Raw genomic sequence first — 26,736 nt, 5'->3', positions numbered from 1 at the left:
GAAGAAGGGTCTCTACCACTTAGTAAATTTAGTTGAAGTACTGAAAGAAATGTTAAACCGAAAGTTTTGTCATAAATTTTAGTAATTCTCGAGACCAAGTGGTAAAAGGTCCGCTCCCTACGCCACACTTTCCTTACCGGAAGCCGAGTTTGCTCGTGGGTGTAGGATTGGTGGGAAGTCATTTTATATATTGAAATACTTATATCTAATAAAGTATTGTAGGTATTCCAATGAACTGTATTTCAGCGTGTCAGATGACTGTAAAATTTCATAGAAATGGCTGGTCTAATGACTATTGAGGGAGGACCTAGAATTGCTGCAATACATTACATAGATGTGACAGCCTACTGTTCTAGTGCAACGGTATTAGAGGAGTCAATATCACAGGTATGCTGCTTTGGACCCCTAACCAATCAAAAACTGTCATAAAACGTTAATGACGGCTGGTAATATAGCGGGCAGTAAAAGAGCTGCTAGGCTGTTGACGTTAAAGTCTGAGAAAAATGTTAATCAACTGAAAAAGGTGTTTGATCGAAGAACTTCAAAATCTAGAAGGCAGTCCTTAAGAGAGGGTGCTTCATCACGTCATGTTGAAGTTGTTGTTCTCCATAAAGATGTACAATGTCGACCGTGGGATTCAATCGAATATGTCTTTCAGTTCATTTAAATATTCCTGAGATCTTGACGTCGACGGCCTGTCATATCATTTGCTGCCCGCTACATGCACACCAGCCGTTATGAATGTTTTGTGACAGCTTTAAGTTGTTTTTGGATTCAAAGTAGCATGCCTGTTATGTTAACTCCTCCCCCACTGCTACACTTGAACAACAGGTTGCCAAACTTCGTATCTTACGGTAATTTCAGCTCTTTCCTTAATGGTCAGTACAACGGCAATTTCTATGAAATTTTACAGCGATCTGAAACACTGAAAACAACATAAGTAATGGCATTCACGGCACAATAAAACAATATACAATTCATTCGAATACCTGAAATACTGTACCGGTTAGAAGAATATAAAAATAGGGAATGAGTTCGCACTCACCCTCTATTGCGCAATGGCTACCGTCGTTAACCATGTACATATTAGGTTGTCCACGGTTGTTAAAAGTCCTAATAACTACCGGTTACATGGCCATAGAGCATAACATACAAAGAAGTTTAAAAATGTCTAACAAATAATCTACATACATAATAATCATAGTAATAATTAGAAAAATTAGAATGAATGTTTAATTTATTTCGTTCCCTAAGTGGTTATTTATTAGGTGGAATCATAAATAACTGCCGTGTTTCTTTCTTAAGTATTTTCCCGTAAGGCAATCGACAATTAACCTTTACTTACTGTATATGTTTCATTATTAACGAATTTAATGACTGTCGTTAAACTAAAGAACCTGTCTCGATATTACTCTTTAATTATTATTAATTGAACGTACGTCGTCGTAATATTATACTACTATGTATATTAAAACTTTGTTTAAGAAACTCGAGTTATAAAGATTTTCATACAGTTTCTCATGAATTGAAATTGTTCTTGTAGTCATCTATAGTCCGTTTAACGAGACAAGTCAATAATAATAACCGAAACTCCCAAAATGGTTATCACCTCCTTTTGTTTATAGTTACTGACAAATTTCGAATTGTGGTTAAGTTTATTAATATCTTAATAAAAGTTATGATTGCTATTATGTATAGAAGTGTAAAATATCAAAGTGTTCACATTTTTAACAGAAAACTCTATCTTTATCGTGCATATGTTTTATCCGAATTGTTTCGAAACAACTGAATCTGTCATGTAAAAGAACTGCATAAAATTTATTCACGCAAATAGAAATTAACATTTAATATTATATTGTATTGGGAAACATGGTTTTTTGTGGACGCACTTTCACTTTCCCGCTGGTTAATGTGCTCGTTTATTTTATATATATTTCAATTCTAAGAATATTATACATGTTTCAGCTCCGATTTGAATCATGTGTATCTACTCTTCCGAAGAAGTCGGGGCAATTACTGATAAATTAATGCAGTTCTATTTGATTAGCGGATGACAAATTTTCAAGGTGGTAACTACATGTAATTATCCAACTCATAGTAATACGGATACGATCATGAAAGGGAACGTCGTGATCATTGAAAAAATATCAACATTTCAAATTTTGTATAAATTCATCGTTTCAGTACTGAATGAAATTAAAATATATCAACACTTGGAAACCTGTTTGCAAAAATGAACACGTTACCTTCGATAAAACGGTATTTTTTTATTACCATTGAATAATAGACTGAACAACTTTTTATAACAGATGTAACAATACTGTTAACATATGATACTCCAAGGAATTTCGCATCTCATTCGTAATCGAGTAATCCGAGGCCACTTTCTACAGTGGAAACGAAGAAGAAAATAACAAAAATTCAGAATACTTGGGCTTCTTGAACATACATAATTATTACTATTTATGTATTACGTATTCTTTAATGGCGTCGTTTTTCTCTTCCTGATATTGGATTCTTTTACTTATTGTTACGTAACAAAGTACTAATACCTTGTATTCACTAGACCACTCCGCAAATGGACAAAAAGGCTGAACACACTAAGAAGCCACAGCAATCAGAATTTTTCTTGCACTGTATGAACAAGAAGATAATTAGTAAAGTATCTATAGGATTTAGAGAATTAAACTGAATTTGAAGAATCATGGTGTACTTACTGGCTGAAGGAACCTGGTACAATGACGTGGTTTTGGAATTGTAGTTGGTTTAGGAGTTGTTGTTGTTGTTATTGTTGTTGTTGTTGTTGTTGTTGTTGGCACTAATGTTGTAGGTGGTGTTGCAGGTAGTGTTGGAAATAGTGTTGGAGGTAGTGTTGGAAATAGTGTTGTGGGTAGTGTTGGGGTTGGTGTTGGGGGTAGTGTTGGAGGTAGTGTTGTTGTTGTTGCAGGTTGTGTTGAAGTTGTTGGGGGTAGTGTTGAAGTTGTCGGAGGTAATGTTGAAGTTGTTGGAGGTGGTGTTGTAGTTGTTGAAGGTGGTTTTGGAGTTCTTCTTGGTCTGCATTTCCTTTTCGTCTTTTTGCGTACATTCTTCACGGGTTTGATCGGGAGGAAATCATCGTCGCTCGACGGGGATGCGGCAATAACTGCAGTAGTGATTAATACAGTGAAAAGCAATAAGAATATCGTCTTCATTTTTGGCTATCGCTCTTTGCGTCAGTGTTCTGGAAAATTAAAAAATTAAGTAAAAATTACCGACAAATTATATCTATCATTTTCTTGTATGCTAGTGTACGCAAACGACAATTATCTATTGTTTGTAGAAATTAATTGAAATATTTACGCACACAATTATAATATATTATTTTTATCTCCTGGTTCTATTTTTGTTAATAAAACCGCTGTTAATGATTAACATTATGTTGTGTAAAATTATGACAGTGTACACTACTCTAGGTAAAGAAGGTAAGATTTGCGTACAATGACCAACTCGCTCATCGCTATAAAGTTTCGACTGATTATTGAAATATACTAATACAGATGTAAGAAATGAAAATTCAAGCACTGTGTCACAGAAGTAATATAGTATTCATACTGTAGGGATTCTGTATTTAGAAAAGCAAAATATTTACGTATCCAGTGAATTTTATACATATTTCAGTTTTGTTCCATGTTTATATATATCTTTACGAAGAAATAAAATACTTCTGTGACAGTTTACACGAATTTTTATTTTTTTATCAAATTTATATACATTAGAACTTTTCCATCGATAAGAATTGAATGTCAACAATTGAGAGGGTAAGAATACACTCCTGATTCACTTTTTGCAGGAACACAATTAATTCTGTCTTTTATACATTCAGAATCTTCTGGGTCTTTACTGAATCAAAATTGCCAACTCAAACTCACTCGTCAAATATAGGTATATACGTTTTCTTTTGTTCATTACATGATTATTGTTTAATATAAATAAAATAAAAGACCAGACTGCATATTTTTCTAGGAATTTATTCTATCAAGGGTTGTATTGAGTTGCAAATAAAATAAAGTCCTGAGTAATTTTTCCTTCAATATTATGCTATAAATAACTAAAATCCGTAGTTAACTAATTACAATATTATCGAATAATACAGAATAAAATAGAATTTGGTAGTAAGTTCTTTAAAGAAAGAATACAGACTTTACTGTTAATTGTGAGGCGAAAATCTTTATTTGTTGTGTTATAAAATTCATCAGTAGTGAAAATGTTTTAAAACTTCACGGAATAAAATCAAAATGTATAGTTATAATTGCTGAGTACTATTAAAAATTCTTCAACAACTGACAACATACGGCATACAATGAAATTAATGAAGCGCCGCTACTGTGACATATAACTCACCGAATGCTCAACACTTCGTCACTGTTTGATTTCGACTGCTATCGTAACGTGATATCCATCATGTATTTATACCGTAGTTGATACAAGTGTTACACTGACAATCGTACACATTTACGAAATTTGGGTATAGAATTTGCGTAATTGACACTTGTCGCCGAAGCTTAAAACGCAAAAGGAGGTGAAATAGTAAAACCTTCTAATAACGACATTAGTATAACAGACAATACTGAAGTTGTACGATATATGAGGCAATGATCTGCGGCGTAGATTCTACGCAATCATTAGAATCAATGAATCTCTGTATGTATTGGATATTAATGGCTGTCCTCCGAAAGAGTATTACAATTGGATGTTCAGTGGTCGATCGGAAATCGACACAGAAACCGAACAATATCCAGAGAAAAAACCATTTTTCTACCATATTACCACAACTAAAAGTGTCGACAACTATTTCTTAAATAAAGATTAAAGATTAACTGGAGTCTTACAAATAGTGCAAAATATTTGAGTTCTCTGTTTGTCAGATTTACACGTGATGTAATGAAAACTTTGACAACTTCTGAGGGTATCAATCTGAATTGAAATATTCAATGAATGTGGACCGTAAATTTGTAGGTATACACTTTGTTAAACCTTTTTCTCGTGTTCAGGTCATGTATGGTAATTATATTTTGGATATGTTTATTAGAATTTACGAATATATTAAGTTTCTAATTTTCTTTCTTTTTTTTGTCGGTTTAACATCGCGTCAACATCATGGATAACTTTCTTCTTCTTCAATTACGAGACTAAAAATATAAAATCATGTTCTCCTTTTTATGACTCACCGTTTCTACTTATAAGAAGTACAGACCACGGTGCTGTATAATATGTATCATATCGACCAACTAACATTCTGCTTATCAATTTCCTGACAGTTTTAGCAATTCGTCTACTTTCTTTGTTGTTCTCATCCTGTTATTTCTTTTCTCGATTCAAGGGCTTTTAAAACGGTAGCTGTTTAGAAGAATGCTTATAAACAGCAATGAGAAGGTAATAAAAAGTACAATAAAAGCACATACTACATAGAATACCTTTTTAAAAATTTATATTGCTAATACTTTGTTCGTAATGCAGATATAATACATGAAGATAAGAATATTCTAAACACAATTCGTAGGCCTACGATATATAGTCACTATAGTTCAATCAGTTATTCATTAGCGGGCCATAGAAAGTACTGCATTCCCATCATTTGTTCCGCTTGAAATTGGTTATGATGGTGGTGGAGTTAGTTTCAGGACGCATCGTCCTGCCCACGGGTTGCACACTAAAGGTGCACAACAGTCTTTGTCATTTGCACACTGGAAGAAATTACATGTTACAATTAGTCTTTAAGATACGTTATAATTATCAGTACTTTTTAAATGTGACAGAAGAAAATTTATAAAATGAATCAAACGCCTTAGAAAGTTTACATGACTTGAAATTACTGTTTGTACGCACTTTCATTTATTACAATAATTCATTTGAGAATAAAACATTCGAAGGTATGTCTGATAGACAAATGTTCAAATTTGATTGATTTTTTGAAAACCAAATCTCATATCGAAACAAATTATTCTGTACTTCAAACCTTTCTTACATATTAAATTATCACATTTTAAATTATATTCTAAGTATTATTCTCACATAAATAGAAAATTGTATTAATCTTCGCTTAACAGGTACCTACTGAAGTTACTAATGAATTTAAAATAAAATCATACAGGAAAATATAATTTTGCAGCAGGAAGTCGTTCAGCTTGTGTTTGTCACAGTATTATACCATGTACATAAATGATTACTTCGTATAGTGAACAACCGTTACCGCCTAGTAGTTCAATTTGAAATGTAGGAAGTTTGTAAATAAAGAATTTCTTTCGATTGTATATGTCCAATTCCACTCAATATATTGTATGTTCTATAATAATCGTCAGTATGCAAACACTTTTCTAAACACACTTTATCAAGAATAATACTAAGAATCATAATTAGTTATAAATCTCACTTAAAGTTAACCTTTTTAGGGACAATGACAAATTATACTGAAATATTAGTACCTTCATATCTATTGGTAAGAACTAGTTTTACTTACAAGGAAGCCAGGTGGTTTGCAGCCTCCAACTAAAGCAAGGGCCAGAGCAAAAATAGATAGAATTGCAAGGAATATCTTCATTCTCGTTATGACCTCTAATTACTAACAAAATAACAGCATATATTATAAATATATTATGAAAATCGAGAATACTTATTAGGAAAATGTAACTTAAGTTTATTACATACCTTGTCTTTGCTTCAATAGAGTTTGTTATTTTCTGATTAGATCTGCGTAGTGTTCAGGATTTATATATACGGTGGACACACTAAACGATAAGATTTTTTGAATTCTCACTTTACGTTTTACCTTGATGATTCATAAGGACACATGCTATGTGCGATTACAACTGATAATGTATACTTTATCGGAGTTCGTAAGTCAGGTAAATGTTATCGACCATGAAGGTATAAGCAGATGTAAACAAATTACGTAAACTTGCATCTTCTGCAAAAGTTTAAAAAATTTCTCTTTTGTAAACAATTGTTTTCGATGCGGATACTATAGTTCTATTAAATTTGATATTATTACGTGCTTTAATGATATAATTGCCTTACTAATCTGTTAATAACTATCTGATCTAAAAGTGTTCACAAACAGTCAATTAAATAGAAGGAAGTAGTCATATTTATTTAAGAGAAATGGTAATAATAATAAATAAAATAATTTTCATTTACTTATAAACTATAGAATGAATAAAATAAAACATCTCAGGAGAAAGTATTCTATCATTTCTAAACGTTAAAAAAATTTTGAACGACCTCCATTCGCATTTGTTTTATGTTGATAGCTAAAAGTTTTTTTTATATTTCGCGATATTACATACGTGCTCACTTATAATTTCGACGTTACACCGACGATTTTATTATTTTGAATTTGGCGAGCATTTAAAAATATTAACAAGTTTCATAGATATATCGTCAATTACTCTGTTTCATTCTTTAGTACGTATACATACATATATAAAACATTTATTTTATGGGTTCGAACGCGAATAAAACCATCTCGATCGTGATTTCGAAGTTCTTACCTTCACCATATGAGAATTTGATATATTTACAAAAAACATAAATATACAAAACGTTTTAAAATACTGCGTTTAACTACAATTAATAAAATCTTCATTCGGTTTGCTTTGTTTATTTAATTTCGATTTAATCCCCACTCTTTGAAATACTTTTACAAAAATATAAATTCGTATAAACGTTTGTAAATTACTTATAAATAGTGGTTGAATGTTAGACGACACGATGTTTACGTAGGTATCTTAAAAAAATTCGGCTCTTTACTGTCCGAATGTAACATATTTGTGAATTAAATTTCGAAACGTACAACCACGATTCGCGGGAGAACGATAATTTTATTCGAAATGGCTATAGTATCCCTTGCTGAAAATATACCTATCCATTCGCAATTATTTAGAATTAGTTGCTCAAATTTACGTGAATAAGTTTTCATGTCTCGCGCGCGTTGAGAAGTGCGTTGTACAATAATCCGCAATGGGTCATGAACCGACGGTATAGTGATTATTAACGATCGTTATTGATTATCATTATTTGCGCGGACAAACTGTGAAATTGAATCGGATTCCAGGATCGCGTCGTGATCATTTTCGAAAACGAACTTCTCTGTCTCGTATCGTGAACGTCATTACATAATTATGTACCCGCGGATCGCCAATAATTCGAGAAAGTACCATATTCGGAAAATATAACGAATTTTCAAGTTCTTCATTGTCTGTGCAACGAACAATTGGATTTCCGGTATTAATGGAACTTTTAGACTGTCTCAAACTGTTAGTAGCCCAAATTACTGCAATAATATGTAGTTATTATATATACACTTAATATACAGGGTGAACCACGAATCGTGATCAGTAGAGATTACTCTGTTATTAGCAGTCCGATTGAAAATGTTTTTTCCACAAAGAATTGTGGATGCATGCTCAGCTATCAGTGCAGAGGTCATAGAAAGTGCTAAACACTCTTTTATTCGCTGTCTACGCGAGTGCATTGCAGCTGACGGACACCATTTTGAATATTGCTTAAATTAAGGTAAAAGTTACGTTATGATACTTACCGAATTCGTCTTGACATCCTCTAACAGATAGGCGTAAAAGAACTTGAATAAGTGAATTTACAAAAAATTGAAGGTGACCTTGAAAAATAATGAAAAAAAGAGTTGACAACAAATTTCCTATAATCACGTTACACCTCACTCGAAACCATGATATACCAGAATATTCTGTATTTAGAAGTATGGACGAATTACCCAGTCATTATAAATCAGCAATTAATTCCGAAAAATTGCAGACAATTTATTTTTCTAGTCAAAACTAATTCCATACAAAACTAAAGTATTTTACACCTCATACTTTGAATTAAGAAACTCATTTGAATAAAGTTACTCATTCATTTTACATTATCACTTCAGGAAATGTACTATTTTCCATGTACATTCTCCAAAAAAATAATTCCATGTAAGCTATTGATATTTAATTTCGAGCTTCCGAAATCTGGAATTAAAGTTCATGCACACAAAATATACAAGAAGCTTGAATCGAAATCGTACAATAGTACAATATAAAGATGCGTCCCTGTTTCATCTTTTCTCCATCAAGATTAATTTCCGGGTATTATATTAATCGAAATTCTCATTTTGTAATTGATACTGTTGAGCGTGTAACAGTAGACATAATACTCTTTTTAAAGGGGAATTCCATAAAAAATAGTCGTTAATTTGAAATATTTACATGAATATAATATTAGGCGGGTACAAACGTTTTTATAGGTTGTTATCTAAATGAGTGGACTAATATAATGTTAATTCTAATTCAATAATAATTTAATGAAATACGTAATGATTGTTTTATAACATATATATTTAAAACAAAAATTTTTATTCAAATACACACATTTTTTTAATATTACAATTGACTTTGCATAATTAAATAATGTTAATAAATTTATAGTTTACCACAGAGTGTGATTGACGTAACAGCTTCTCCAAACAGATCAAAACCGTTCTTTACAGTCTCTTTAACGATTATTTCTCCCATTTTCAAATTTACTTTCAGAAGCTCATTTTCGACTTTATTTTAAACAGGAAAATACACACAATCACGACAATTTTCGTTCCAAACAATTTATTATGTTACATTGTCATTGACACTGAATGTACTAACCATATTATCCGCAGAAAATTCATCAAAACTTTTGCATCGACTCAATACATCTTCATTTTAGTGTATTTCCATTGTTTTGTTTCCTATTAATGAACGTTTTCGGTGTGCAATCTAACATTATCCCATCAATCTTACAGACAGTGTTGGTTATACCAGATTTATTAAACCCAATCGATCAACGATTTTTCGAATTAATTTCATATGGTACAACCTAATCAAAATTTCATGGCAAACTTTATCACGCGAGCGCTCTAGTGTTACCGAAAAATTTAGTAATCTAATGTTAACCGTAATCGTCCATTACAGTTTCACGAGCTGTCGACTATAATTGGCGCAACACCAGCGTAATATTTCAAAACACCTGCCGTGTAACGGAGCCACGTGTCGTTCGGCCTATCAAATCCGTCCTCTAAATTGATTCAATTGTCGTTTTCCCGAGGGAGAGACCTCTTCGTCCAGCTATTTTTGGGAATCCGTTCGAAGCCATCGACCGCGACTGTTATTACCCTTTTTTCAATCCCATCGTCGATCTTTCCTCGGGGTTGAAAATTATTGTTATACGTCCGTGATTGGGTACATCATACATACTCTCGAAACCTGTTGGCAATGCGTGTGATCCGCTCGAAAGGAAAAACGTAATGATAATTAGACTGTAGATTTTATGCATTCATCACACACACAGACACACACACACACACATACGATTTTTATGTAAAACTCAATACGAATAAATGTTTACTAAAGTTTTAATAAAACTGAACAACTATTGAAGCTTGTATGAACCTTAAAAGATTCCAATTTCTACAACTTGGTTCACAAAAATCTACATTTGCATAAAAATCTGCAGTTTAGTGATAATATTTTACAGTTTGAACGCGATGACAACCGCCACCCATGCGAACTAATCTGTTGACAATTGTCTTTATAATGAAAGGATTAGGTTTGGACTGTTTTGGAAAGAGCCTTTTATAACTTAATATAATCATTTGTTTCGTGTCTTCCGGTTGAGCGTCTTTAGATCCTATATAATCCATGTAGAGAAGAATTGTCATCAGCGCGACCTTCCATAAGCACTTTTATTCAAAAATTTTTCATTTTTTACGTTATTTATTGTTCTTACCCCATTTCTTAGCATTTTATTTTGTTTTATATTTAATACTCGCTGGTTTTAAATTATAAATGCACCTATATTCTGAATTTACGTCTCTAAATGTGATATATTACTGTTTGTGTTTTTATTAAATCGCTGTTTGTCATTAAAAATTAAACGTTTTTTTATTATTTTCCCTTTGTGAAGACCCTTAGAGATACCAGAGTAATATTAGAAGTGAGGAAAGATTGAATATTATAAGTTCAATTGCAAAAATTACTATGGATGACTGTTGTCATCTACGCGACCACTCGTGTCTCAGAGTTAAACGCGATCATTCCAGGTTAATGGTTTGTAATAAATGTACACTGGCCTTTATTAAAATTTAGATTGTATTGTATTTTTTGACACATTTACATTTACTACATACATAAAGTTCTTAGTTTCATTACAATATTACAGACAAGAATGGCGATTGGTAATTTAATTTCCACAATCTAGCACTCTACATAATTTTCTGGATGAACTATGACAAAACACAAATTATTTGAGACATAACCTAACATGACCTCCGTGTAAATATTTCCTTATTAATAACTTTCTGTAGAAACATTGCCTTCTTAAAATTTAAATTCCAAGAGGTACTACATCCATTCTCAATCGGATAATACTAAGTAGACACTCTGCTTTGACCTAGAAGGGCAATATGTAAATTACTTTTTCGTTCAGTAGTCCCGAGATCATTGGAGTGTTCACAATAGCACTCATGTTTATGGGACGTTGGTATAATGACGTTGTAGATCCGTTTCGAAATTAGGGTAGATATCCCAATTACTGTCACCTTAAGATTGTAGCATAACCTTATTTAATCATTTCATGTGTTGTTTAACATAAAAATCGTCTCAGTTTAGAACGTAATATTATTTAACACCACTTTCATTAAAAAAAAAATAGTTGTATCCATTCAATGTGAGGAATTAATGAATAATTACTTAAAATCTAGGAGCAGTCCCAGTGTCCCTATAACTATCGCCTCAAAAATTAAAGTAGTTGTTAGATACTTTAACAATTCATTTTTTATACTATATATGTATAGGTTGAGTATGTAGTAACATTACGGCTCTTACTTACGTATTCGCAACTTTGATGTTCAAATTGCTCTTTTGGTTTTCAACATTAATTTTTAAATACGAGGTAAAATATAAAAAATTTTAATAACCAACTTAATAATACAATTTTTTTTACATAATTCTGTATGCGTTACTTTTCTGTTAAGTAATATAAATAAAGTGGCAGTATTAGGACACTGGCAGTAACTGGGACATTTACCCTAGTGTAATACAAGACAAATTGGTGTGTTACTTCGATACTATGAGCACTGTAATAATAAACGACCGCGGTGTAATTTATATGATAATAATGATGTGATTACGTCTGGTGCAAATTGATCGTACGTGTAAAATGACACGAAAATAAAAATTACATAATTTCATAATAGTTTCGAATAATTAATGCAGTCATTCATGGTTTTGACACAGTTTCTCAAACGTATTTTTTCGTCCTAAAACTTATATTATTTTATCTCTTCATTTTAATACTTTTTTCGTTATGGAAAAAGAACTATTGGAATATGAAGTTTAATATTCTATTTGAACCACTGAAGTAACGTCTTTTAATTAGAATTTAGAATATTATAATTTGGTAGTATACAATAGTTAAATAAATAACTGTCCCACGTAAAAAAGTTGTCTGAATTTTATTAATATATATTTTACACTGATTAAGTAAAACCAAACAAGCATGGTATGTGCTTTGCGTTCATTTTTGTTTTGTGGAATTTTCAGTCATCACGCAGTGTCCCGTTCTCGTATTATCGACTTTATTTAAAAAAGTGTAAAATAGGGATACCGTGAATTGGTATTATGATAAGTGAAGCATACCTTATGGTGACGTACAAGACAAACTTGAATACCCGGGGACAAATGAACCGCCATCTGTACACTGGTGAGTAAATATTTAATGTTCCCACCGTGTTTCGAAATTTTTAAATGTCACTATGATACGTTACTACCATGTAATAAAGAAATAATGGTACGAATAATGAATAAGTGATTTGTACTATGTGTATAAAAGAGCAATCCGCCACTTTCTTAATCAGCTCTTGTTAAGGTTTACATTAGATATCTTTTCTCATTCATGTGCTTCATAAAAAAGGCCTAGAATACCAGAAAGTTATGACAAATATTATTAACAAAGGGACCATGTGATTTTGATTCTGTTGGAAATAAATATTGCATTTATTATGATAAAGAGGGACGGTCCGCACGTTCATATAACCTAACAAAAGGAAATTTTTAATATTAACATCATATCATTATGACTAAATACAAAAAATCATGATAACATGCATATGTTATTACGTTAACCAGGATACAGCATATGTATCATATTATAGAGAACTATGTAATATTATCATTTTAGAATTAGAATAGAATTGTTCCTTTGCAAATAAATGATTGACTAATGTCTGTAGTTTCGGTTTCAAATTCCCTTAGAAATCATTTTCCTAACGAACACTGTAAATACATAAATAAATAAATTTCAGAAACAGAAATACGAAAAGAAACATGCATTTCGTAAAGATTTGATCGAAGGTACCTAGACTGCGATGTCAATGTAGAAAATAATCAGAAGGAACATCTTGTTTCCATACGAAATTGAATTGGTTATATTGGTTATTCTGTCTTTCTACTTATTTCTAATTTTAAAATATTAATAAAACTTTTCAGTGGAAATGTTGAACATGAGAAGATCCAATAGGATTTTCATTAAATTAAACGAGGTTGCAACGAAAATAATTGAAACAGCACCAATGGTAACTGAAAAGTCAAAGAAAATAAACTATTCAAAGTATATAAAGTTGTAATTGTACAGATTTTGTGACATAATTTAGGAGAACTAATATTGTTTGATATTAGCAAAACTTCATCGAGACTATATTTACGTTGTCCTGGGAAATATAAATATTGAAATGTGTTTTATCTTGAGGTTTCTGTTACACGTGCCCCAAAAATAAACCGTTCCCGTAATTCTCTGCGCGCGGCTTCAATATGCAGCTCGAACTGATAATTACACGTGAAACGGAAATCCGTGTTTGTTATTATAAAATGTATGTAACCCGGGGTCCGTTAACCGCGAATAATATTTCCCGCTGACTGATGAACATGACCGATCAAGTGCATCATTGCCTGCAATTTAATACATTGAAAACAGTTAAAACATTTGTCGATCGCGGCTTTGATAATCACCGAACATATGAACGATGGGTCGTTTTATTATCGTGATAATTAAATGGCCGTTCCAATTATTCGCGGCGTCCAGAAGTTGATTCGCTTTAAAACGTTGCTAATGGTTATCCAGAAAATATCGATTACTAATAAATGAGCTCCGACTTTTTGAATTAGTCTTTTGCGTGTCGATAATACTAGTGAAAATGAAAGGCATAAATCATGATTATGTACATACTTGATAATTGTGTACGTATGATATTATTGACGATGACAAATGGAGTAATTTATGAAAGGGGATGATTAAGCTTAAATACGGCTGCGTTCAACACTTATCCTTACACTACTTGTGATATTTTGTTGGTTTGGTGGGAAAGTTTTCTTGTTTTGCGACGTTAAAAGGAAAGTAACAGTTTTTACATAGTAACAATTTGTTTAATCAATACTCCCATCTCCTCTATTATAATTACTCAATAATATAATTTCCTCCGTAGAACATTCAGTCAAAGAATTTAGTGAAAAACGTCGCCAATTCTACATATGCGAAAAACGAAATTACTTTCCCACCAATACAATATTTTGTATTCTCCTTTTCCTTTCCGTTTTATCTCTTCCTGTTTTTCTGTTGTATAATCATTTCTTCTGTTGTTTAATAAAGACCTTAATTACACATACATAATAAAATATTATTATTTACAGAATGTCGTAAAAATGTAGCATACCGTGCAGAATCTAAAGGCTGATGAATGAGTTGTGCAACTTTCATTCTCTGTACACTTAATTTTAATATTCTTGTTTGTTATTCTTTTCATTTTTCACATTTCAATACAGTGATTATTTTGTAAATATCTCGTTAACTATTAGGTTTAAGACATATGAGGGTTAACACATTTTTACTCAGAATTTGATAGTCTAGTGATCTGTGGTACTCAAAATAGATCATTCCGTTAAAAAAAATCAAGGTGACCTAGAAATCTCTGAAATGTCTCCACCCACAAAAATAGCACATACCTTATAAGATGTGCCCCTTCATGCCATTTAAGTTCCAGGTCTTAACATTTTCAGAAAATGTACCGTTATGTCATTATTGGAGGAATCACGTTGGCTGGAACACCCTGTATATTCTATTTAAATATTCATTCGAAGAGAAGAGTACATTTCCTTAGACTAATAAAAATAAAATTCTTTATTTTTCATTATATAGGAGCTAACAAAGGAAATTTAGTATTCAGATTTATATGTATAAGTACTTTGTCCTGTATCTCCTGCCATTTGTGTATGTATACTATCCAAACCTCCATCCTTTGTGTTAAATATTTGTCTATTGATATTAAATTTGATGAGGACAAAAGTAATTTTACAGTAAGTTCTCCCGCAACAACGATATTGGGAAATAAACTTTTAAAAACCATTCTGAATAATATGTATGTTAACACAATCACGACCGGCTACTTCCGCGAGTAACTTTCACCAGCACAACAATCGGCTGTTTTTGTCAATAATTAAAAAAATATGTATTAGCTGTGTACATAACACAATTAAATAATTTTTAATATCTAAGAAGTACCAGTTGACAGTCACATGACACCATTGTGGCATCATCGGTCGTCATAGTGTTAGTAGTACCCAAGAGGCTCTGATAACAGATACGAAAATTTCAGCGAAAAGTTGCGTGCAACTTCATATTCAGTGAATTAATTCTTCCTTAAAACTTTCTTATGATCACTTTATCACGATTCTACAAGTCAATATGTCACTCAACGAAGTGTCCACATAACGTGCATTATTGATATATATCGATAACAGTGGAGATTCCCGCAGTCGTTTGGAGATTCCCACTGATTATTGATGACTTTTCCACGCTAGTCTTGTATACCAAACGATGTGATACGGTTTACCGGTAGCTCGAGGTTATCTCGAGACGTGTAAAGTGCACTCGTTGCATTCGCGTTGCATGTTACGTCCATTAAATCCAAGAGAAGATTATGATCTATATCGTTGGTTAGTCCGATCGAGGTGATGACTATCAATCCCAGGGTCAGTTTCGAAGAAACGATAAAGCGTCCCGACTAGATACCTCTTCCAGGAATGGTATTATGCTACCAGGGTTTGGAAAATTATTAAATACGCAATGCATGGCAAGGAATTGTTTGCTACTCGCGGAATCGTGTGTGTACATCGTATTCTTGGCACAAATAAGATTTTTAAAGTGAACGATTAGTTTCCACGTATAGACGATTTTTAATCAAACGAAGAATAGGAAGTATATTCTTCCCTGATCACATAAATTATTCTTAAGTATGAACGGCATAGCTTATTTTTATCATTAGAAATATGAAAGTACTATCCCTAACAGAAAGTATACTTGGATTTTGTTTCAGTTTAATCGTACAGGATCGTTCTTTATAAATAATATTTGGTTTTATACGTAAAAATATTTTTGTTTTACAAATTTGACCCACGGTTTAAGGCAAACAAAAAGAAAAATCTGTCCGTATTCTGTGATATTTAAACTTGTATGTCCATTTTTTTAAGTCGCAGGGGCTCTAAAATTATTATGCCTGCCCTTAAAAACGCTATACGAACGTTCCGAAAACCCCAATATATTTGTTTGAACTAACTGCCATCTTGGAGACTTGTTGCTGAAGTCTGAGTTCTAGTATCGCGTGTATCGTAACCGAATTAATTGAACCTCCAAGACGATGTCTGCATTAAAATTGCGTGCCGAGGGTGGCGTATACATTTTGCACGCACATCCGGTTTATATTTCCTTACTAACAACCATTTTCCGGCGCACGCGTCACCTCAGCCCCGAGGAAGTGTTTTACGTGGCGAGGAAATTAGTGTGAGCGTTCTTAGAAAGGTAAAAATTGTGCACTATTGCCTGAAGGATACTCATTAATCATTTAGCTGATCGTTACTATAGACATGGCATGCTTTTTGTATAATAAACAAATAACAATAAACAATCTTGAAATATAGCGTGCTTTTCCTCTAATTAAAAAATGATGTTCAATAATATATAAGTTAACTCATGAAGAAAGGTTTCTGTAATTATTTAACTGCTTTTAAAATTACAAGAAGAAAGTGCTGTATGTTTCTAAAATATATTGTAGATGTCATACTTTGATATGTATTAGTATGTGGAATAAAAGTTAAGTAGAAACAACCAAACGTGTGCATGGTAGAAAAATGGACACGGCGCTAGTTCTAGCATAAGATTTTAAATTCGGTTCATGTTTTCTAGTGTGGTTAGCACTTCGCGATACTTTGCTCGATTGATACGATTAAAAATGTTTCGCATTACGAATGTTGGTAAACTAATATGTTAACTCTGCATCGGTCAATGTCCTCGGGTTCGTTTATACTAATTTAAAGTTTACCCGTACGTATGTATGTAAACACGCGACCAGGAATTGATTATTGAATTTAAATCTTGCTAAATATTTTTAAAAATAGCGGTTAAATAACAAAACGTTTCAGACAAAAATTGTTTATTGTTTGCGTGGATTAATGAGCTGTTAAAACTAATAAAGGGATCCATTTAAAGAAATGAAGTTGACCTTTAAATGTCCTTCAAAACATTCATCAAATTAACCAAACTCAAACCAAACAACTTTTGTCTAAAATACTTTCTTATGAAATGCTTTGTTTTTATGATATTTCCACGTGTCAACTGAAATGCCACACTTTTTATGTTGCCTCAAGATACGACGTAACTTTTCTCTTTCAATACAAAACTGAAATGAATGCAGGTATATGAAATGCAATATAAAAATGGACGGCGGGCCTTTTCCGCCGTTGCCAACAGTCACGTGGATTGACTCAATTGGTATTCCTGAAATTTAAAATACATATTTTTTGTACAAATATATGTATGCACATTTACAATTGCTCTAGTCCTATGAGTTTACTTTTCAGGTTGTAAAATTTCACGCATAGTCTAATATAATTGAGTGCGACAGTTTCTACTTTTAATAAAATACTAACATTTCCATTCAGAATGATTCATTAAAAAATTTTGCAATAGTCGCTAAATTTAGCCGCAATTATTGTCAAAAATGTGACGCAATTTTTGCACTTCAATTGTTCCGATGGCCAAACAAGTTAAGTCAAACAATTTGTTTACCACGAGTACGTATCAGTACCTTGAAAAAAAGTACACACACACACAATTATATGATCGTAGATCATCGTTTTGCTTGTAGCGTGCAGATCACATTTTTGCCATCCCATCGTCGCTTTTATCACTGAAAGTCTCAAGTGTTTATGGCCACTACCATCTCGGCTCTTCTTATCGAACGATCACCTTATCTGACGGCGAAATACTCCCTAGGGTTCGCGTGCCTCCTAGTCACTTAAGTGATAAATTTTCGTCGGCAACGTCGAGCTGTCTTTAGCGGTTTTGCCCTGCAGGATTTATTGCTGTTTTAGTTAGCGATTCTACGACACTTAGCTTCGCCCATCGTCTCCTCCGTCTATCTGAGAATACCGGGTGCTTCACAATCACAGGTACATAATAGGTGTTAATAGTTGCATTCAATCTGACAGACAATCTAATTTTCAATTGAGATCTTCAGACACGAAAATATTTCTTTTTAAATAACACTGTGTAACACGTAACAAATTTTGTAATTTTCAGTAGGCGTTTCTGATATACCTACATAAACTGAATAGGCAGCTGCAAACCGTTTATTTCCAGCGCGTCTAGTTTTAAAAAAAATCAGTTTTAAAGAGAAATTACAAATTTTCAACGTCGGAGCCGTGTTTTCCGTTTGCAGTAACAGTTATTCAGTTTCTTATAAGACGAAGTAAATCTTCGGACTCTTCTGAAAAAATTGATATAAATTGTTATTATATTATAAATATCTAAATATGTTTAAATAATGTTCAAAGTAAAAAGGACACCGCAAACGCACAAATTTTGGCTGATATTCTTGAATTTATATGAAAAACTAAGGGTCGAGGAGAAAATCTAACCCTATCACAAAGTACCTCAAATGATCACTGTCTTAAGTTACACCTTTCGCCAAAGAAACAGGTATTCTTAATAATTAATTGCCTTTCAGACTATTTCAAAAGAAATACATTAAAGGCTTATCTTCTAATTCATCTTCTTTTGCGTGGCATATCATTTCATGAAAACCCTAGGCTCTTGCAATGATCTCTCTCAAATTCTAATCACTACCTTAAACCTATATTTCTATCGGATCTTCGTTCATCTCGATAACATCTTTCCCGTTTCTTGTCTCGCTCAGTCCCATGCTCGCTATTTCTGTTTTGATCCTGCTTGTCTTAGCATCGTCTTCGCCTCGATATTGCAGCTTTCCTCGTCCCTCTATTAAAACAATGTCGCCGAACACCTCTGGTTCTGCTTCGAATTCCCTTTGTCGCCTCTGTCTTTCTTCGGCGTTCTAGCTGGTGGTTCCCTTCACTCGACTGAAGTGGCGGACAATTTGATAATTGGATCTGCGGCAACGCCGTGATTTACGTGCACGAGGGTCCAGCTGACCATTCGGGGCAAGAGGGGCACACGATACATTCACCCTCGAGTGGGAAAGTGGAGACGATCGCCGTTCGAGAGACGCGTCTTCTCCCGCGAATTAACTAAAACTATGTTGCTAGAACGGCTAGACCATGTTTTACGGTCCCACGCAATTCCGATGATAGAGCGAATTAAGGCGGCCCGTGTGCCACACGATTGTACCGAGCTTTGCCAACGTTATACAATACGTTTCTGCTAGGTTACGTAAGGGATGGTATTAACAATAGTACGATAATTTAAAACAATTGAAATGGAACGACGAAAAATGGGCTGATGTAAAATTGTATCTGATCACCTTGCAAGTATTACGGCAAGTGAATAAATTATTAGAGTCACCTGCATAAATTGACGAATCCAGAATTTTCAGTGTATTTTTTATAATTATATAAGCCAAGTTTAATTTTTTGTGAATTTTCATGGGACAATAGTTAGCCTCTTACCGCACGGTTTGTTCGCAACGTAATGCCGCTTTCTCGAGTTAATTCGTGCGTGCGAGTTAAGGGGTTAATGCAAAAATTATTTCTACGCAAACACAAAAAGACAGTTTTCGCACCATGGCCCTAATACAGTAATGTCTCCATGAGTGCCATGTACTCGGGTTCGCTACGAAGCATTGATGGCAAGGCGGAAAGGTTATCAGCCCTTCATACATTTGTTTTTTGCCCGAAGCCGAGCCTCTGCTTAAAGGGTCATGCTCAGTCAGAAATTTTCAAAAAATCGATTTTTCACTTTCTACATTTTCTTTAAGTACAACATCTCGAGAATATTCTGTGCAAGTTTCAAGGTAATCCAATTAAGAATGACAAAGTTACACGCGTTAAAAGATGCACATTTTATACAAGTGTAAGCTTGACTTGAAACTTCAAACGCGTTTTTCTCGAAACTACATTTTTCAAAACGGTGATCAATATTTCTCGAAAACTGCTGTGTCGATTTACATGAAACAAAAACCTGAAAAAATTTCAGATAAATCGTTACGAAGTTACAGTGATTACGGCAGACCACTTTTTGTGAACAGACATCCGGGAGATCCCTCACCATTTATTTAATAATAAATATTTTTAAATAAAAAAATTACCTTATAATCTAGAAACTGTAATCTTTAAAACACAAATACATTTTTTGAAAAAGGTCCTATAGTTTTCGAGAAAAAAATTCCCAAAGGACACTCTTTTTTCGGCCTCCTGACTGAGACTGACTCCTTAACTTCTGTTTAGTCTGGCCTGACTGTTTCCAAAGGGGACTGACCCCAGTGGTGGGAATAATGCCGTTGTTCGTGTCGCATTCATCGAAGAATCACTGTAATTTGGTCATCTATTGTAGGTTATTGCACATGAAATGATCGTTTCTATATCGATGTTTGGTAGAACAGTGAACGCTTAGAATATTCACACTAGGCATTTTGCCACGTGAGGCACTTCCCCTGCACACGTACTTTCATGCACACAAATTTGCTCTCCCACCACGCTGCGTGCGTCGTCGTCACCAGCACTTAACACGGGGAGGGTTCTCGACTTATTGCTATTTTATTCCCCTACAGCCCCGACCATCGCAATATCGTAAGAGTCCACCGTATATTGGACGTTATACGAATTTTATTGGACGTTCATAAAATTAAACAGAGACTGTACACGTTTTTCATTGAAATCTAAGCGTTACATTCATGTCGTATTTATTAGATAATTATGATACTGAATTTGAAGATGACTCGTTAAAGAAACTTTCAGCTGCCGAATGTTATTATTGCTAAATAGTATTTTCTTCAGCAGAAATTTATTGCCATCTGTATAAATTTTATTTATGAATATGTCTTAAATGTACATCTTTCGCACGTCGACGAAATGACCGAATTTAACTGATTGTGAGGTTGATACTCTACCTTAATTAAGTTTAGTTTTTAGCCCGGTTAATAGAAGGTACAAGTTTTGTCTTTCCTTATGTAATTTCTGTGCCACCTTCAAGCTTTCTGACGAATGTCAGTTATCTGAAATAAAAAAGCATGTCAGCAAGACGATGTAGGCGTTCGGATGAAATGAGTTTAAGTTCAACAGCGCAAGAGATTCCAAACTCGAGTTCTAAAGAGTAATTAACTTTAGGAGAGCCTAGTGCTTATGTAAAATTAGCCTAAGAAAGCTATTCTATTTGGTAAACAGCAGCAGAGTTGATGGTCTTATTTATTAACAAGTAGTAACATTCTACACTTATGGACGGTAGTGAAGGTATAACTTTCCAGAAAAAAGCGATATTTTTCCGGATGCGGCTGTAAATAACACTTTCCAACAAGTAACAAATTTTGCAATCTTCATGATCTGAATACGAGTCTGCAAACTGTTTTCCCTCGCAATTTATATTTTTTTTTAAAATCAATGAAAAAGAAATTGAATTTTCAATTTTGCAGACTTTTCGTGCGTATTAAGCTCATGAAGACCTATCGGACACGTCGATTGTGGGTTAAAAAATCGATAAGTAAGTTAAAACTTATAAAGAAAAAGTTGTAAAATAAAATAAATACCTGCTGAATTCGATGAAACAAAACGGAGTGGACGTGATTCCTCGATACATTCTCGTAGCACTGACATCGATAATGAGAGGCCGGTTATCGCAGTCGTACGAGGGTACCGGATATAAAAGAACCTGCATGAAAATTGCCTGCTGTTCGATAGGCGAGCCATTGGTTGAGCTGTTCCGCGTGTTGAATCAAATCCACGTCGCAAGAAGAAGGCGACGACCCGTAAAACGAAACGACGAAGCGGCAGAAAGAACATCGTAAAGCTTCCCTCCCGTTGGGCGAAAGCTGCCGACACGCTCGCCGCGTGGTTTTTCTCTTTCTTTCCACTCTGACAAGTTGGTCCAAGTAAGTACGTACATCGTATCGCGCTAACCATAAAAGAGAAACACGAAAACGCGCACCGGGACAGGAGAAATAAACTGCCTGGCAGTTGCTTACTCGTTTATTTGAAAGTGGCCACGGCGAATTTAGACATTTGCGAGGGATTTTCATTGGGATCTAGAGAGGGCCTTGCGGCGAATCTTTATGTGTGAGCCATTACAGACAGATCGATCTTTCTTTTAAATTCTGTTGTGGGTTTAAATCGGAGTCACTGTACGGTCTTCTTTTTATAAGGGGTGTCCCACGCGATTGGAACGAGTTGCATGTTTAATACTTAGAACTGAAAACTAATGGACCGAGAAACTTGAAGCTGTTCGTACATGTTTGTTTATATGTTAAGAAAGCATAGCGAAATTTGTATACGATTATCTTTTATATTGACTAAATTACTACATGTTTACCGGATCGTCTGAATGGCTGCCACAATTCACGGTGTTGTATTTGTTTGAAAAAGAAAAGTCAAAGGGAACCTTAATCTGCCCAAGTATGGTTATCTTCTTTATTAGAATAAAGTACAAAAATCGATTTTGACAGACTGACAGCCACACAAAGCAGACATGTCCATTTTATAAATATTGCAGATACTTGTTCGAAATACTTAAAAATTTATGGTTGCCTTTAGATTGCAGTTAGTAACGTTATTGTTCTATTTATACAACGCTTAAATATATAAATTATAATGGTACGCAGGCTTTACGGAAGATTGATACAATTTTTATTAAAATTTGTACTTGTCATTTCGAACCTTTGAAAGCATTCGTACAGCGCCGGATTATGGGAGAGGAGGGGCTAGGGGGGCTAAGCAACTTTTAAGGGGGGCTACGACTTAAGCGTTCCTTGTGTCAAATAATAATTGAATGAAATTTTGTTCATTGTTTCCCTTTTGAAATAATTAACAATTGTACTCAATGTAGAAATAAATCGGATCAAAGTTGTTAAAATATAACGAAGCATTGTTCGTTATAATCACGCGTTCATTAGGATTAAATAATATTTAACTTTGAAGATTAATGTATTCTATTGTATGGTGTATTACAACCATTTTTGCTCTCCACCATTTTTTCCTAAAAACTTCTTTTAAGTTTGCTGTACACAGTCGAACAACTTTTATATGAAACAATTTTTCGCATTGTCAATAGTTACAGAAATAATAGCATGTATACACTTAAACCGGACATACTGTATAAGAAAAATTATGTCGAAAAAGAAAAATAAATTGTTTTTGTTTGCGGTTTCGTTTTCGAGAAAGTTGGGTTTGGGTTTGATATTCATCTAAACCGCGTGTATTCGTGCTGGCAATAAGTAGAAACGGCCTGCAATGAACCGACGTGTTAGTCAAATGCTATTCTATTGCCCCTGTATTCAACAAATTTGCAAGTCTAATTATTTCGGAAACAAAGAAAATCCGAAAATTTTATTCCCTTTCTTCGATTTATTTTTTATTATACAATCACCTTGTGTCTGCTTGTAGGTACTATCCGACATGAGACACCCCATGTATCAACTCATATTGAAATGATATACTCAATCCTTGTTAAGTGAATTTAGTGAAACTTACAATTAGCCATACAACATATATGCACAAGATGGAATGAAGTTAAATCTATTTTCCTATAATGTTCACTAAAATTAATCGAAAATTGACTTACAGTATTAATACTTTCAAGGGCTCATTCTTTTTAATTGATTGGCATAAGGTAACTAGATCGATGGAACACAAATAGAAATAGTAAGTAAAGATGGGTACAGTCAGTTGTATATAAAAGTACGTACATCTGTCGAATTGTTGTATTTCATTTGCGATACAAATAAGTACCAATAAAATTTTACTAAACCTTATCAACGTGATATTGTTCATTCCCTTTTCAGTTGTGCCATCAACTATGACACAGTTGGTATGCGTAAAACTTGTAGATGTAACACAGATTTTCCAGATTTTGTATACATACATATATTATTTTATTACGATTGTTTTTACTTATTGCAATGATTGTAAATGTAAATGGTAATGTGGTGTTATTTATTTGCTTGATAGGTTTATCTTGTACTATATAGATTGACAGCAAACAGATAATACAAATCACAGTGAATATTCAGAACAAGTATTAAATACGATAATAGACACACTTGTTACTGAGCACACAAAAGTAAGTGACGGATCACTTAATGCATTGGAAACAGTACGTATTAAACATTTCATATCGATGTAACGAAAAGCTGCTGTTCAGTAAATTTATGCATTAATGTACATGCATAATACATTATGTTACAGAATACATAAGAAGAAGATTAATAACGTAAGGAGATAGATAAAGGAGATGAGTAAAGATTAATTACACATGTAAACGAAGAATTTTTAATTTCTATTGCTTCGAAACTAAACATTCGTTTAAAATAATGTTATTCAACGTACTTAAAAATAAACTAATAACTAACCAGAAATTACATATGTCGTAAACGCTTGAAGGATTTCAATTAACGAAAGGAAGCAACAATGTCATTTACCAATGTATGGACTTTTAAAATAATCCGTAGTTCATTTTAAGTTTTCATAACACATGCAACATGAAAAATTCAGTAGGTAAGGAAATCATGTGATGCAGCATTAATGTTGAAAAAGTAACTATTGAGAAAATAATTTACGTCCCTTTGAACCCAATTCTTCAATGAATTCAAAAACTTTTATCCGAGGGATTATACGAGTACATAGGTATCTGTAATAGAATTAGTCACATAATAACGTCTGTTCTGACAAGTTTCCTTGCCTGTATACGTTATTTAAAAAAGACGAATATTTCAATTTTGCTAAGTTAAATTCACAAAATTAGCAATCGTGCGAAAAAGGAAAAGTGATGATTTGTTGTATCTTTCACGGTTAATACCTGTCAATTCGAATATCCGGATTTAATATTCTCGGTGGCGTAAAATATTATTAATACGAGGCGGAATAATAAACTAATAACGCGGGACGCGTGATTAAACCAAACCGATTTAATTCATTACCGCAGCGTGGGAAAATGAAAAAAAGGAAATGACAATAAACAGTAATTTACTTCGAGTACACCGGGACCATCAGGATCAAGAGTAAATTGCGCGAATTCTACAACAGTAAGGATTAAAAGTATGGAAATCAATCGTTAAATGTAAATATCACACGGAAAATAAATTCAATAATGTATTAATCATTATTTGAGTCTGGTTTCAATCCGAAACAATTGCCACCAATCACAATTCCCCATAATCGTTTAATAAAAATCATGACAATGGCAAAAATGGTGATATAATTAATATTATTTTCCGTATTGTTGATACTGAATACGGATCCATCTCGACACTAGATTGTGGTTTCCAATTGTATAATTTAAAATAACGTAACACAGTGCTTAACCGTCTTAGGAAGTATTAGATTCTACATATATCGGCTGACAAGAAATGATCTTATACATATACTTCGTCACAACCGAATTTCGCAGTTTTGGACGTGATGAATTCTTCAAAGCAGTTGATAGCAGCTGGTTGGTTGCTGGAGACTTCTTCTCGTAAGAAGTTTTCGAGATACTCGAAACGTGGCAATCAGGTTATATACATATAAGCAGTTCTCTATAATTATCAATACATATATAGGGTATTTTCGTTAGAGTTGTCCCTATAAAGATGCAATTGTCTTGAAGAATTGTTTCAAACTTCAGTTGCCTAAATTACTATGGAGGAAAATAATTACGAAACGAAAATGATATCATTATTTACAAAAATATTTTAAAGTTATAAACTATTTCTAAAACCAGCAACCGTGACATAAAGCGTGCTATGACATACACTACCGGCTAAAAATTTCGAATCACTACGCGAATTAAGAGAAACAGGATTTTTTTTAGAAAAAATAAAGGGCTTTAAAGTAACTGAGGACGTTTTATTTGTAAAAAAACACTAATAAGAAGTATATTTGTCGTTTTGTACCATTTTTCACACACAGATAGGTATTTCTTTTATAAAAAATAAAGGGAGTTAAAGTAACTGAGGAAGTTTTATTTGTAAAAAAACAATAATAAGAAGTATTTTTGTCGTTTTGTACCATTTTTCACACACAGATAGGTATTTCTTTTTTAAATTGCCCCTTCGTCGAAAAAAGCAGCCATTAATTTAATGACGGTTTCTCATATTCTAGGCATAGGATGGAATACTGTTGCACAGGACTCATTACATATATGTATAAGAGTCTTTTGGGTACAAAAAAAAGCTAAAAT

General features: G+C 33.3%; 1 protein-coding gene across 1 annotated transcript; it reads right to left on the bottom strand.

Moving 5' to 3' along the window:
- Window positions 1–2,562: 2,562 nt before the first annotated feature.
- On the bottom strand, window positions 2,563–3,191 carry LOC107194633 (integumentary mucin C.1-like). The gene is made up of 2 exons (XM_015584281.1): window positions 2,718–3,191; window positions 2,563–2,634 (listed from the first exon to the last, which is right to left on the bottom strand). Exons 1-2 carry the CDS (start codon window positions 3,189–3,191, stop codon window positions 2,563–2,565), a joined length of 546 nt encoding a protein of 181 aa, XP_015439767.1.
- Window positions 3,192–26,736: the final 23,545 nt, after the last annotated feature.

This window comes from Dufourea novaeangliae, unplaced genomic scaffold (assembly GCF_001272555.1).
Source record: "Dufourea novaeangliae isolate 0120121106 unplaced genomic scaffold, ASM127255v1 scaffold8, whole genome shotgun sequence".
In the NCBI taxonomy this organism is placed as follows: Eukaryota; Metazoa; Arthropoda; class Insecta; order Hymenoptera; family Halictidae; genus Dufourea; species Dufourea novaeangliae.
The sequence above is the reverse complement of the archived record's forward strand: the minus strand, read 5'-3'. Positions and strand labels throughout refer to the sequence as shown.